The following is a 13,934-nucleotide window of genomic DNA, read 5'->3' on the forward strand; positions in this document are numbered from 1 at the left end:
GTGCCACTGTATTCTGTTCTGGTCAGACCTCACCTGGAGTACTGTGTCCAGTTCTGGGGACCACAGTTCAAGAAGGACACTGAAAAACTGGAACGTGTCCAGAGGAGGGCAACCAAAATGGTCAAAGGCCTGGAAACGATGCCTAATGAGGAACGGCTAAGGGAGCTGGGCATGTTTAGCCTGGAGAAGAGGAGGTTAAGGGGTGATATGATAGCCATGTTCAAATATATAAAAGGATGCCACATAGAGGAGGGAGAAAGGTTGTTTTCTGCTGCTCCAGAGAAGCGGACACGGAGCAATGGTTCCAAACTACAAGAAAGAAGATTCCACCTAAACATTAGGAAGAACTTCCTGACAGTAAGAGCTGTAAGAGCAGTAAGACAGTGGAATTTGCTGCCAAGGAGTGTGGTGGAGTCTCCTTCTTTGGAGGTCTTTAAGCAGAGGCTTGACAACCGTATGTCAGGAGTGCTCTGATGGTGTTTCCTGCTTGGCAGGGGGTTGGACTCGATGGCCCTTGTGGTCTCTTCCAACTCTATGATTCTATGATCCTCATGACGTGCTCTGACTCCAAGCCAAAGATCTTGAAAATCACATTTCCATCCCCAGCACATGCACATGCACACTTGCATGCCTGCATGTAATGCATGATCAAGGATATATGCTTGGTTACAATGGAGCAAAAGTATGGGTAGCCTTCACCTGTGAACATTTGCCTAATCCAATTTCCCCCACAGGTGCTATTACCCCAATGGAAGGCAGTCAGGGAAACAGTCTTCCCCTGTGGAGTTAACAGTCATTTCATGGGGGAATTTCAATCAGGAAAAGAACACCAGGGTGGTAGGGAGGCAGGGGTGGGGGTGGTCTCCCCCAGCACCACTGTTACAATAAAAATCAATAAAATTAGGATCCTTCTCTTGGTGGTCTTTAAAAGCAGGGGAGTTTTAAAATGTTTACTGAAAAGAAAAAAAGTCACTTATTTGAATTACTGCTAGGTCTTGCAGAACACTTATATCCCTAATAAAATGAACCAACCAATTTCCATCTAAATATGCAAGGGAAAGAGATACAAAAGTCAACTTCTTGTTCATGTGAAAGTACAAAGCAGTAACAGATCCAGAACCTTGTAGATAATTTTTCTTACCTCCCCCTTTCTACTGCCAGGGCATCTATTTCATCGAAGAACAATATTGAGGGTGAAACAGCTCTGGCTTTCCTAAAGATCTGACAAAACAAAAACAAAATAATTGCCAGATTGTCCAAAGAAGTTGCATAATCACAAATAAAGTTGTTACCCTTGGTTTGCCTCCAATATCCAGGATAGGTTGCAATATCAAGATAAAACCATAATGACACAACTTTGCATCATCTAGAACGTCCAACCCATGGACTGCGCTTTTGTAGACTGTGGAGTTAACCATTTCAAATAGTATTGTTTGCATCCCTCCAATTTTTCTCTAAACAGCAGCAAAACAAATTGTGCAAATATACTTTAACTGAACATATACTAAATATATCTGGGGATTACTATTTTAAATGTCTTTTAACTTTTTAATACTATCAGTTGGCAAAACCTGTTAAGAATTAGCCAAAGGATATTCCAGGCTCACCTGGTAAAAACAAAATAGTTACCAGCTGCTACAGCATTAACAGGGTAATTCCTATCATTTTAAAATTGTCAAACAAAAGCTTAGCTATTGAAATATTTCTTCATTCCATGAATGCAACTCGTTGAACACAAAATATTGAATTCCATTCTACCAAAACAGCACATCAGCAGCATTAGAATAAATGAATTATTAGGGCAGGATTCACCTTATGATCCCCATCAGCGGAAGCCGTTCCACTTGTGCAATGGAGCTTTTCCCCCTTTCCTCACCTCCGTATTGGCTCAGGAAAGTAATGAGGACCCTCAAGATAGCACATGAGGGGGGCATGAGGATTTTTCCATCTGGCAAGCTGATCTGCTTGTGCAGACATAACATTCGTAAAAGTGCAATGTTGAATTCTACCCTTAGTATTGATTATTGCTTACAAAATCCTTTTGTTGCCAAATAATAATTTTGACTATACAGTCTGCAGATACCAGCTTTAATTAAACAAGGAGAGTATACAAACAATATGTATGTACACTCTAAGTAATATATTGTAGATATGATATATAATGTACTAAAAATATTTAATGGGAGCAGCATAATCAGGGCAATGATTACAACAGCATTCCCCCCCCCCCTTCCAGCTTGAAGAATCACTGTGGTCACAGTGGTAGCTTGGCCTCTCATATATAGAGGGGAAAGCCCTGACTGATGGAGGCCATTCTGCGAATTACATCTTTCAACTCTACAATACCCTCCTGTGAAATGACATTGTTGCTGTTAAGAAAAAGAAGACTGTAAAAACACCTTTCAAATTACAAGTCCTGGTCACAGTAAACACACGAGTTAATTTAACCGGAACCAGTGTTTCCCTATTCCCATTGTGTAAGACACCATGTTGCCTCACATCACTTCCTCAAACTTACCTGGCGGCAGCCAGGTCTCACTCTGGAGTCTCCAATAGACCCTTCAGCGCTTTAGTAGCATCCTGGGCACAATACTCCATTGGAGGCAATATCCTAGTAAATTAATCTAGAAGCGAATAGATCACATAGATCTATTGTGCCAAGATCTATTGTGATCACATAGATCACATAGATCTATGTGCCAAGATCTATCTTGGCACATAGATCATTGTGCCAAGGATAGTGCTATGAAAGTGCCAAAGGTCTCCAGTGAACCCACAGCAAAACCATCCTGCTGCAGGCCCCTAGTAAGTTTGGATGGGGGGGCCGGAAGGGCCAGAGATATCAGATTGAGCTTCCAAGAACACCCTCCACTCTTAGCAAATACATACACAAGCTGACTTCATCGTATCAACATATGGCAGTAAGCAGTGAAGACTGCTATAATTCAGAACCCGTGAAAACTAGTTACTGCAAAGCAATGACTGCATGATGCAACAAAAAAACTGACTATAATGCAGGAAAACAGACAATAAATTGTATTATAAATCCCTGTACATGTGCACTTAATATTCCAGTTAAATTAATAACACCTTACCTCTCTGACTGCACGTTCAGATTCTCCAACATATTTGTTCATCAGTTCAGGGCCCTGCATGAAAAGAGTCACATACACTTACCTTATGCCATACACAGCTTTAAAGAAATCTGTCATATCACATAGAATTCTACCTTGAAGAACTTTTGAATACTTAATCAGAGATAAACCCTATAATACAGGATCTTCCAAGGATACCCTGCTAGATGTTCCATGATTAGCAAGGGCGCTAACTTCTGGGTTGTGTGGCGCCACACACAAGCCCCCTCAATCCTGATGACTAGTGATTGTCACTTGCAATCTCAGTGATAGCACCTACCACCTGGAATGCCTCTACCTTCAGTAAATTAATGAGGCAGAGACAGTAATGACCTTCCTTTTTTAAAAAAAATCATTTTTATTTGATTTTACAAATATAAATTTATAAGCATACCAAATACACAGCCATATAAAGAGATTACTCTGAATCTCAAGACTCTGAGATTCACACAGTAATGACCTTCCAATGCCTCTGAAAAATATACGTGTTTACCCAAGCTTTCCTGGACTCTGACTCTTAATTTTTAATTTTCCTGTTTTGTGCATGGCTGCTTTATTGTGAAATGCAGTTGCGTTTTGTTTTTATCAAGTTATCAGGAGACTTTATTAAAATGTTGTTGTATTTTTATGTAAACCACTAAGAGATTGTATTAAGTAGTGCAACATTTGGAACAGATCCTTGTGATTGTGGAAGTAAAGAATGAAACACCAACCCAGGTCTGCATTTTTGGTGCAGCTCACTGGATAGCTAAAGCTACATGCCCTGTTCCTGTCCTCTTGCACTCTGCTTAATAAATGAGTTGGCAGCATGGAGCTCAATATGTGCTAAATTTTTAAGTCTATTACTCAATCAGCACAGATCACAGAGTGACATTTCATACTTCTGCTTACTAAACAATAGGTAAAGGAGGATCTGCCAAAAAACCTCATTGGAACATTAACCAGTGTTCTTCTGGGGATTCAGTGATGGTTGCTCATGAAGCAGAGCAGCAAGATTTCCAAGCCTCATTAATCTATTTTAACTGCTGCGGCCAGGAGGAAGGAGAAAAGCGGCGGAGGAAATTTTAACTGGAAAATATTTTGACGTACTTGACCCAGATGACAAACCAAACTTAAGCACATGTCAAGGGCAGAGAGCCACGGAACGGAATCCAAAGAGGGATACAGGACATTAGAAAATGCCAAGATGAAGTCAGAACTCTGACAACATTGTATATTTTTGTAATCATTGCTAATCAGGAAAAAAGGAGAAGCTAACACTGAAAGGATCTTATTTAAAACAGAAAATAAGGCACCAAGAACATTTTCTACCAAAAAATCTTCCACCGCAATTGGACACATTTACTAAATACAAATAATACGTTGGAGTCGCTGACTCTCTCCTGCCTGCATAAATATTGTTCTTGCTCTTTTGAGGCACTACAAGTTTTGCCAGCTAGTTTCTAAAGTATTCTTAAAATCCAGAGAGTGCTAGATCATTTGGCACTCCTGTACGTTTAGAACATCAGAAAGGCCTAATTATTTAACACTTCTCTTTTATGGATTGATAGCCCGAGGTCAAGCAACACATTACACACAGTTTTCATATCTTGTAACTTGTTTTTAAACAAAAGTAGTTTGGCAGTGGGTGTTCTTGTATGGAGAAACAGCAAAGGAGTGTTTTAACCTTCTTCCTGTGTACTGTTTTTCCACTCCAACTCCCTGCCTCCCAACCAACTGCCAAGGTTTCCAATTATGTTTACACCCCATATGCACCTGGAATCCTATCACAGGAGGAAAAACAGGGGGAATTCCAGCAGGAAAATAGTAGAGACAGGAAAGGGTTAAGGGTCCTCCCCACTTCTCTGCACAAAAACACTTGCTTCTGTTTATAAAAACTGGCAGTTAAGGGGTTGTTACTCAGATTTGCATGTAGCCTAGTATAACCTATGAGTGGAAATTATTAATCCCATCTAAGAACACAAGAGCTCTGCTGGTTCAGACAGAAGCCATATCTAGTCAAGCATCTTGTCCTCATAGTGGACAGCCAGAAGTCTACATGAAGTCATGAGCACAACAGAACTCTGAACCACTCCTGTTCCCCAGCAACTGGAGGGCAGCCATTGATAGCCTCAACCTCCATGAATCTGTATAACCCCCCTTTAAAGCCACCCACCCATGTGGGCTGCCATCCCTACATCTTGTTTGTAGCGAATTCTACAGTCTAACTATGTACTGTGTAAAATAGTTAAAGGCAAAGGGACCCCTGACCGTTAGGTCCAGTCGTGGCCGACTCTGGGGTTGTGGCGCTCATCTCACTTTATTGGCCGAGGGAGCCGGTGTACAGCTTCCGGGTCATGTGGCCAGCATGACTAAGCCGCTTCTGGCCAACCAGAGCAGCGCACGGAAACGCCGTTTACCTTCCCACCGGAGCGGTACCTATTTCTCTACTTGCACTTTGACGTGCTTTTGAACTGCTAGGTTGGCAGGAGCAGGGACCGAGCAACAGGAGCTCACCCCGTCACAGGGATTTGAACCGCTGACCTTCTGACTGGCAAATCCTAGGCTATGACGTTTAACCCACAGCGCCACCCGCGTCCCTTTTGTGTAAAATAGTTAAAGAGGGACAAAGTCAAGTTTCTGCAATTAGAGGTAACATTTTAGCTTACTGCTAATTTTAATTATTAGTTGAATGTTTTAAATAGCTGTTTTAAACAGCTTTTACTGATAGCTTCACTGCTTCTGTGAGGTGCCTCGAGGTTTTTTCCTTCACAATCAAATGGTATATAAATTTTGTGAAATAAATTAATAAACAATCGAAGACTGTTCACACACTGAGTTGTTGTATACAACTATGTTCTCATCAGAGTAGACCCACGAAAATTAACGGACCTAAATTAGTCATGCCCATTCATTTCAATGGCTCTACTCTGAATAGAAGGAACACTGGATACAAGTATTGCTTCAAAGTGCATCAGTTAAACAGGAAGGTTCAAGCGACTTGCTTTTTTTTTTGTCCAAAGTAGGAGAAAGGAGGGATGTCATGTGCTTCCAATGCAGAAACAGCTCTCCCATTTCACTTCAGACACAGGCCAACACAAAGTTACCAAGAAGTGCAGGTGTATCAGCATTTCTTGTTCCACACATATCCTATAATGTCCTGCCTTAAAACTAGAAATGCCATTTACCTTCACTGCCAAGAAATTCAGCCCACTTTCATGGGCCAATGCCTTTGCAATCATGGTTTTTGAGCATCCTGGAGGTCCATAGAGTAGTACTCCCTTTGGTGGCTGAATCCCCATTCGAATGAAAGACTCAGGATGCTTCAGTGGCCATTCCACTGCTTGTTTCAGTTTCAGTTTGACATCTTCTAGTCCTCCAATGTCTGACCAGGATACCTGTAAAACAAACAACCCCGTCATGAATCACCAGGAGATTTTTTTGTAGAGTAGAAGAATAGAAGTATTCCACTCACACACAAAAAAATTGTAGCTGTTACAAATACACACATGATTTAAAATCACATTCTACCAGTGCCGCACTAAAAGGCTTCCACTGCATTTACAGAAATGATGGGGAAATAGGGTTTGATGCCTTAAAGCTGCTCAAAACTCAAAACTATTTTTGCACTGAGTGGAAAGCAGACATAACTGAGAGAAAGAAGGGAGGTGGTAACTGGTTATTAACAGAGTTCAGGATGGACATGGTTGATCTGAATAACATGAGGTGAACTTTCAAAATAACTAGATTCAGGTAGGTAGCCGTGTTGGTCTGATGCAGTCAAAATAAATTAAAAAGTTGTGCAGTAGCACCTTAGAGACCAACTAAGTTTGTTCTGGGTATAAGCTTTTGTGTGCATGCACAATTCTTCAGAAGTGTGCATGCACACGAAAGCTTATACCCTGAACAAACTTAGTTGGTCTCTAAGGTGCTACTGGACAATTTTTTAATTTATTTTAAAATAACTGTACTCATTAGTCATCTCAGTAACTAACAGCCCACCCCTTGGCCTTCCCCACCCTCTCCTCCATACCTTCTTCTAAGTCAAACCAGAAGAGGAAAGCAAAAGAATCAGGTGTTTACTATACAGTGGACGCTCGGGTGGCGAATGTGAACCGTGTGGGAGGCATGTTTGCAACCCGCAGCGTTTGTAACCTGCAGCGCCGCGCATGCGCACGCATGGGTTGCGATTTGGAGCTTCTGTGCATGTGTGACCGCTGAAACCCGGAAGTAACCCGTCCCAGTACCCAAACCCCAAAAAATGCAACCTGAAGCATCTGTAACCCAAGGTATGAATGTACAGTACTGAGGCTCATGAATTAGCAAGGTCTAGTTTGAAAGCACGTCAAAGTGCAAGTAGATAAATAGGTACCACTCCGGCAGGAAGATAAACGGCGTTTTCGAGCGCTCCTCTCGTTTGCCAGAAGCGGCTTAAGCTGTACGCCGGCTCCCTCGGCCAATAAAGCGAGATGAGCGTCGCAATCCCAGAGTCAGTCACGACTGGACCTAATGGTCAGGGGTCCCTTTACCTTTAGTGTCAGCACACTCAGGCAGCTGCTGCAGGCCCAGTAGGGTCTACCGCTAGTGCCTGCCTTTAGAAACAAAACAAACAAACAAATGTCCCGACAGTTCCAATCAGCACCAGAAATGTGAATCTGGGAGTCACTGCCATTTTTAGTTTCCCACAATATTCCACTTACCAGAGCACTGCTGCCATCACTATGTCAGCCTGTCATGGAAAACGAATACCAGCATCTGTGAGAAGCCCCATCGAACCTGGAGCCAACCCCAAAATTAACAACTACCCAGGGCAGAAGATTCCTGAGTTAAAATGGCTTTGCAGCAGCAGCAGCAATAAATCTCTGTCCTTCGTCAGTAGATCAGGGTGGTTCACAATGCAAAATTGCAATATTAAAAACCACAAAACACATAATAAACTCAAGAACAATAACACCCCCCTCCCACAACACATCTAAAGGGCATTGGATGTCTCCCTTGAGCTACAATTGTCATCAGGCGGTGACTGCTATCAAGTATGTGGCTTTCCTATGTTTGAATAATTATTTCAGAATATTGTACTAGGCAAAACTTACTTTTGGCACATCAACTGCCACTTCCCTCATGGCACTGGGCCTGACGTCGTTCATTGCCTGCAGGAAGTCGCTGCGAGTAATTATCACTGATCCAGACACATCCTCATCTAAGAGGTTTGCTTTCTCCCCAAGTACTCTCCGTAAAGCATACAAGCCTGCACAAGGCACAGAATACGAAAACACGGCATCAGATTATCGCTCCCCACAAATATATGGCGTGCCACGTATGACATAAAATAGATACACCCAGGGATAAGGAGAATTCATTTGAATCCTCATTTGAAGTAATCAAGCAGGGAAAGAATATGACAAGTTTACTATATCTCAATAATGTAAGATTGCATTCATATAAAATAATTGTTCCTCTGTGGGACGAAAATATTAAGGAGGGAACAGATGAATAATGGCAGAATTTCTTAAATATCATGTAAGCTAGGCCCTGTAACACATGCACACAGCCTCACATCAGCCTTTGCTCACAAGCTTACATAGTAAAGGGAGAGCGAGAATATATGAGGGCCAACCTGAGCTCTAATATAATGTTGTCTGTCCCATATGAAAAAAAGATCAAACTCATTTGCTTTTCCTCAGTGGCAGCTGGTAATATTTTGACTTGGTAGGGCGGCAAATTTAAACCCTGCTGTTTTCATTGTAATAGGATTTGCATGGCATTTATTTAGAAAATTGTGCCTTTACCTAGCTGCATAATGCCACTGTCACCTCTTTTTAAAAAACAACAACACAAACTTCAATTATTCATTGCACATCTATGGGCAACGGAAGAATTTTCATGTAAGATGGACCAAGTATGATTCTCAGAAAAGATTAGCTCCATACCTCTTATAGAGCCACACCACATAACGTTAAGGGTTTGAATTCATGTGTTGATTACACCTACACAGGCATTGCAAAAAAAAGCTAAACAAACACAAACCTATAAAATGTGGGGAACACTTGCTTCAAGTTGAATGTGATTTTCCTGCCCTCGAAAATCAATAGAACTTTTTTATTATCCAAAACATTTACTGCTCTAAATTAAAAGAACAAAGCTCACCAAGCAACAGACAAAAAAATGATTGCTTCGTTTGAAGTAGGGCATATCAGAACATATTTGCAATGCATGCTTTGGTCCTGAAAATGTGAAATAATAATCTCTGTTCACATGCAGAGTCTATCAAACTAGCAAGTAATCGTAATCAAGTCTCTTATGTCTGGAAGGGGCTGGAGGGAAGAATAGAAGCCAAACAGACATCATTAAATCTTGCTTTCAATATGGAACGTTCAACAATATGCCATATGAATTGCTAAAGGCAAAATACACCAATGCCCTTTAGCATCTAGTGTTGTCATGCATTTTCTTCATATAAAGCAATATATTACGGTATCTTCAAATTAAGTATACTGTAATGTGGTATAGAAAGAATGATTGCTGTTCCTAGGTTCAAGCACACCAACACCTCCAATTAAAAGAATAAACCAGTTATTTCACTGAGAAAGTTAGCCCGTGCATATCCAAGATTTTTGCTAGAGACAATGTCCCACATTGTAAGAGAATTCAAAAGTTAATCCGTTTGTTTAAAGCAGCAAAATATTTACTTGTGGTTTGATTCACTGATCAAAAATAATGACCTCTTTCGATCTTCATCAAGTATACCCTCCTTACTTCCAACCCAAAACCTTTCAATAAAATATCGTATGCAGAAAAGCAGCATTTGACAACTTGTCCCATTTCCCATTACATGACGTATCTTTAAAAAGGAGTTCTTGTTTTTTATCTGTAGCTACTCCATTAAAAATATCCAGGAAAAACACAGTTCCTATTAAGCACCGTCACTGCAAGGGTCAAGCAAGAACACTGCCTACAAATCAGCAATAAAGAATTGCAATCTTAAAACAGAAAGAAAGATAAGCAACGTCAGAACTGTCCAAAATAAAGCTTGAATCCATTAAGCCTTCTAATGATTAAGATATGGGTGTGTGCACGCCATGCTACAGGTCAGCCTTTAATTGAAAGAATATTTTACAATAAAGGAATAATGAAAGACAGATTGAAAGCAAGACCTCAGTTCTTCCTGTTTCCTCTTGTTAGCATCATTTGTTCCTGCCCTCCCCACTGATCCTTGACCTTAAAAATTGGTTGCATTATGGCCAGGAAAGGATAAAGTCAGTACCTTGCCAGGAAGATAAATATATAACCCTTTCTTTAAAGGCACGTTAAAAAAGAAAAAAGACATCCAGATTAGGCTTCTAATTTGTAAGATTGCACAAGCCCTGAGTAATGAACTCAAAACGCACATTTTGTTTAAACTGCAGCCCAGAAAATAGTGAACATCTGGCCAACCCAAACGAGGTTTTTCAGATAGGGTTTGTTGAAGCACGTTTTGGATCAGATGAATCCTTTACCTTCTATTGTAAGTTGGATTTGAGCACATGCTTATGTATCAGATGGCACCTATTTCCAGTGGCTTAGTGAACAATCATGTTCTCTTACTACCAACTAATTATTTGACCTCCCTTGCAACTCTTATTCAAAACAAGTAATCATTCTGAAACAAGAGACTACCTAAACAAAGCAAAACAAAAATCTACAGTATTTGCTTTAAGGTTTTTTATGTGGTTCATGTAACCTTTGTAAAAGCAAATCACTGCCAGTTGCTGCATTTACCCACATCCTATTCTTCTACTTGTGTGACCTGCAACAAAATGTTGCAGTATGAAATATTCTTCTTGTCCTCCATGACACTCCATTCCACAGTCAACATTCCATAGCTACCAAACACTCTCAGCTCTCACTAGCTGTTTGGGGGTTTCTCTGCCCCCTTTCATACATATATATATATATATCTCCTATTTCTGCAAACTAACAAGTGATTGATACTTCCTTCTTGTGCATGGGTGGAGCCATTTTGCATACATAAGAAACACTCCCAGCCTAAATATCAGAAATAGACAAATGACCTAAAATTATTTCCACCTAGCAACAGTGGAAGGCTTTAAGGATGTAGCATAAGCGAACCTTGTGCCATCACTGCTCCTAAGACAGCGCCCAAATTACAACAGGGCCAGAGGCACCCCATGTTGGAAATGTTCTGCCTGCTAAAATATGAGACCCCCGTCAGTATTGGCACCCCAACTAGCTCTTGTGAATACACTTATCTGGGCAAACATTCCCCTGATCTCTTGTTTTAATTAACCGTTATGTTGTTTTGATGAGATTGTTTATTGTAGATTATTTAGTTGTGGGTAGATGCTTATTTTTTACGTTTCGATGAAATTGCTTATTGTGTATTTTAATTATGTGCGGCTATATTCTTTATCACCTGGGGTTTTTTTTACTTATAAACTACTCACAGGACACTTCAACAAGTAAGGAGCCTATTAATTAATTACCGTATTGCCCCAAATTTAGCCGCACCTGAATATAAGTCACTCCCTTAAAATTCCACAGGCACTCACACCCGTTCCGTTTTACCGTATGTCTGTTTCAGCAGCGAGATCGTAAAAGCTGATTTTTGTAAGGTCGCAAGTTTAAGCCGCACTTTAACTTTCTACGGTTGGCCTTTGGGGGGGGGGGGTGGAGTGATATGGTAATCAACAACAACCATCTTTTCTAACCATCCCCCCTTTTTAAAGAATGATCCCACAATTTGACTAAAATTGTGGTGGAATAAAATGTGATGCTTCAGACTTTCATATCAGAATCCCTTATAAGTTATACATTCTAAACTCATGAAGAATCTTGCTGGATCAGATCAAAGGCCCATCTAGTCCAGCATCCTATTCTTATGGCGGCTGACTAGGAACTATAGGAAGCCCACAACCAACACCTAAACACACAGCAAGAACCACATCACGGCATTCACCACCTACAGAACAAGAAAAAGGAAAGTCTACTTTGTCAGACAGATATTCCTTCCTGGACTGGAACAAGCATGGGCCACAGAGTAAGAAGCACAAGATTCGGGAATTTGGAAATGAGGAATGTCTCCTGCATATTAACATAAATAAAACAATTTTCAGGCACCTAACCTTTTATCAACATCAGATGAACCTTCGAAATTACAAATCTGTAATTCGGATTTAACAGAAGACAGAAAACTTTACAGGATTTTCTAGCCTGGCCATATAGTCTGCTCTAACATTCTATTAATTCAAATATCTGGATTCAAAATGGCATGCAACATGTCAGATGGCTGTTGCGGTTGCTCGAGGGTAACCAGGCAGGACTCCAAACCTGTGTTTTACAGGTTTTTATTTTGGTGCAAAATATTTACAGTGAGGAGCCCCAAAGCTCATGTCTGGCTCAATCGGGAGTGGTCTTTTTTTGGACCTCCCCCAACATAAGAGTTTCGTTACCCCCAACCTTCTCCTTCCCTCTTTGTTCCTTAGGCTACATGCAGGATGGGCAATGGGAAGGGTGTGTTTCCCTCCTGTCCACCTTGCCCAGGAGCGGTGTTAAGGCTCTCACAAGCATTATCTGGTCCTTGCACCTCTTCCCCACCAGAGGTGGGGGTTTCCTCCTCCCTGTAAGAGGAACTGCTTCGCAAGATTTTCAGAGGCTCCCTGTAACACAACTCCCATTCTATTCCTCATTTCCGAGCCAATGGCAGTTCCCTGACGCAACAACAGCATTTTAAACCACACAAACAAGGGAAGGGTTGTCAAATTTCTTTTCCCTAAACAATATGAAATTATTATTATTATTATTACAAAGAAATTAAATTTGCATATCTGAAGATCTCAGGGCAGTTCACAGCAAAAGAGAGAGAATGCAAAATGCATGATACGTAAAACAAAAGCAAAACAATAACCCCCCTTCCAAAAACACATTTAGAATGTCAATCAGCCCAACACCTGGTTGAAGAGAAACATTTTCACCTGGCACCTAAAGATATGTATCAAAGCAGCCAGGCAAGGATCCCTGGGGAGTGCATTCCACAAATGGGGAGCCACTGCAGAAAAGGCCATGGTGCCATCCTCCAGACCTCTCGTGGTGGCGGCACACAAAATTAGAGTTGTTCCTAGAGAACTGTGTATATAAAAATGAATTTGGAAATGTTGGCTATATTGACTTCTTCTAGGAATGTCAGAATTACAAACCCACTGGATGAGAAAATGCCATGCGCCACCCCCTGGGTTCCAGGTTCATTTCCTACTTTCTCAATGAAGGCACTTCAGGTAACGGGGATTAGAGCTATAAGCAAATACTACCCTATAGCGGGGCAGACATAGGAAGATGAATGTTAGGCAGCGTGGTTCATTTTATGTATGATCTCTTTAAAGACATGAAACCTAAGTATTCCTTGTCTATATGCCAAGTTTATTAAGTAAAAGCCTGTTGAGAATGTGCGCATTACTCAGACATTTTAAACACGGGGAAGGGATGTGTGTAATGTTACGAATTAGCTGTGAAAGCAATGCAAGATTTATCCTGTTCATACAAGTATAACCCTCAGGTCCTTTGCAACCTATACACTGCAAGTTCACTTGGCTAAACTGCTACATGGAGGCACATGTAATTTACAGTCCTTCATGAACAACCTAGAATTTGCTGAAACATGCCTGTTGGCCTAAACAGATGTTATGGCAAGGCATAGAAGGGGAAAGCAGATTGATTTCAATTCCAAGAGTTTTATTACACAGGAATTCTTTTCCACAACGATGACTGTACACACTTGCTTTATTTGCCAAGGCAGAGTGTCAGGAGAATTATTATTCTCAAGTCTAA

The 13,934-nt window shown here is 40.9% G+C and overlaps 1 protein-coding gene across 2 annotated transcripts in view; it reads right to left on the minus strand.

The window, feature by feature from the left end:
• The window catches only part of AFG2A (AFG2 AAA ATPase homolog A), a 156,660-nt gene that overhangs the window by 126,785 nt on the left and 15,941 nt on the right, over positions 1-13,934 (minus strand). For both annotated transcript variants that reach the window (XM_083755538.1, XM_083755537.1), the window contains exons 10-13: positions 8,207-8,361; positions 6,302-6,511; positions 3,096-3,149; positions 1,142-1,221 (exon numbers count right to left, since the gene is read on the minus strand). In XM_083755538.1, the coding sequence (XP_083611664.1) occupies positions 1,142-1,221; positions 3,096-3,149; positions 6,302-6,511; positions 8,207-8,361 (499 nt within the window). The remainder of the gene's footprint in view (positions 1-1,141; positions 1,222-3,095; positions 3,150-6,301; positions 6,512-8,206; positions 8,362-13,934) is intronic.

This window comes from Podarcis gaigeae (genome assembly GCF_964106915.1).
Source record: "Podarcis gaigeae genome assembly, chromosome: 9".
NCBI classification, from domain to species: domain Eukaryota; kingdom Metazoa; phylum Chordata; class Lepidosauria; order Squamata; family Lacertidae; genus Podarcis; species Podarcis gaigeae.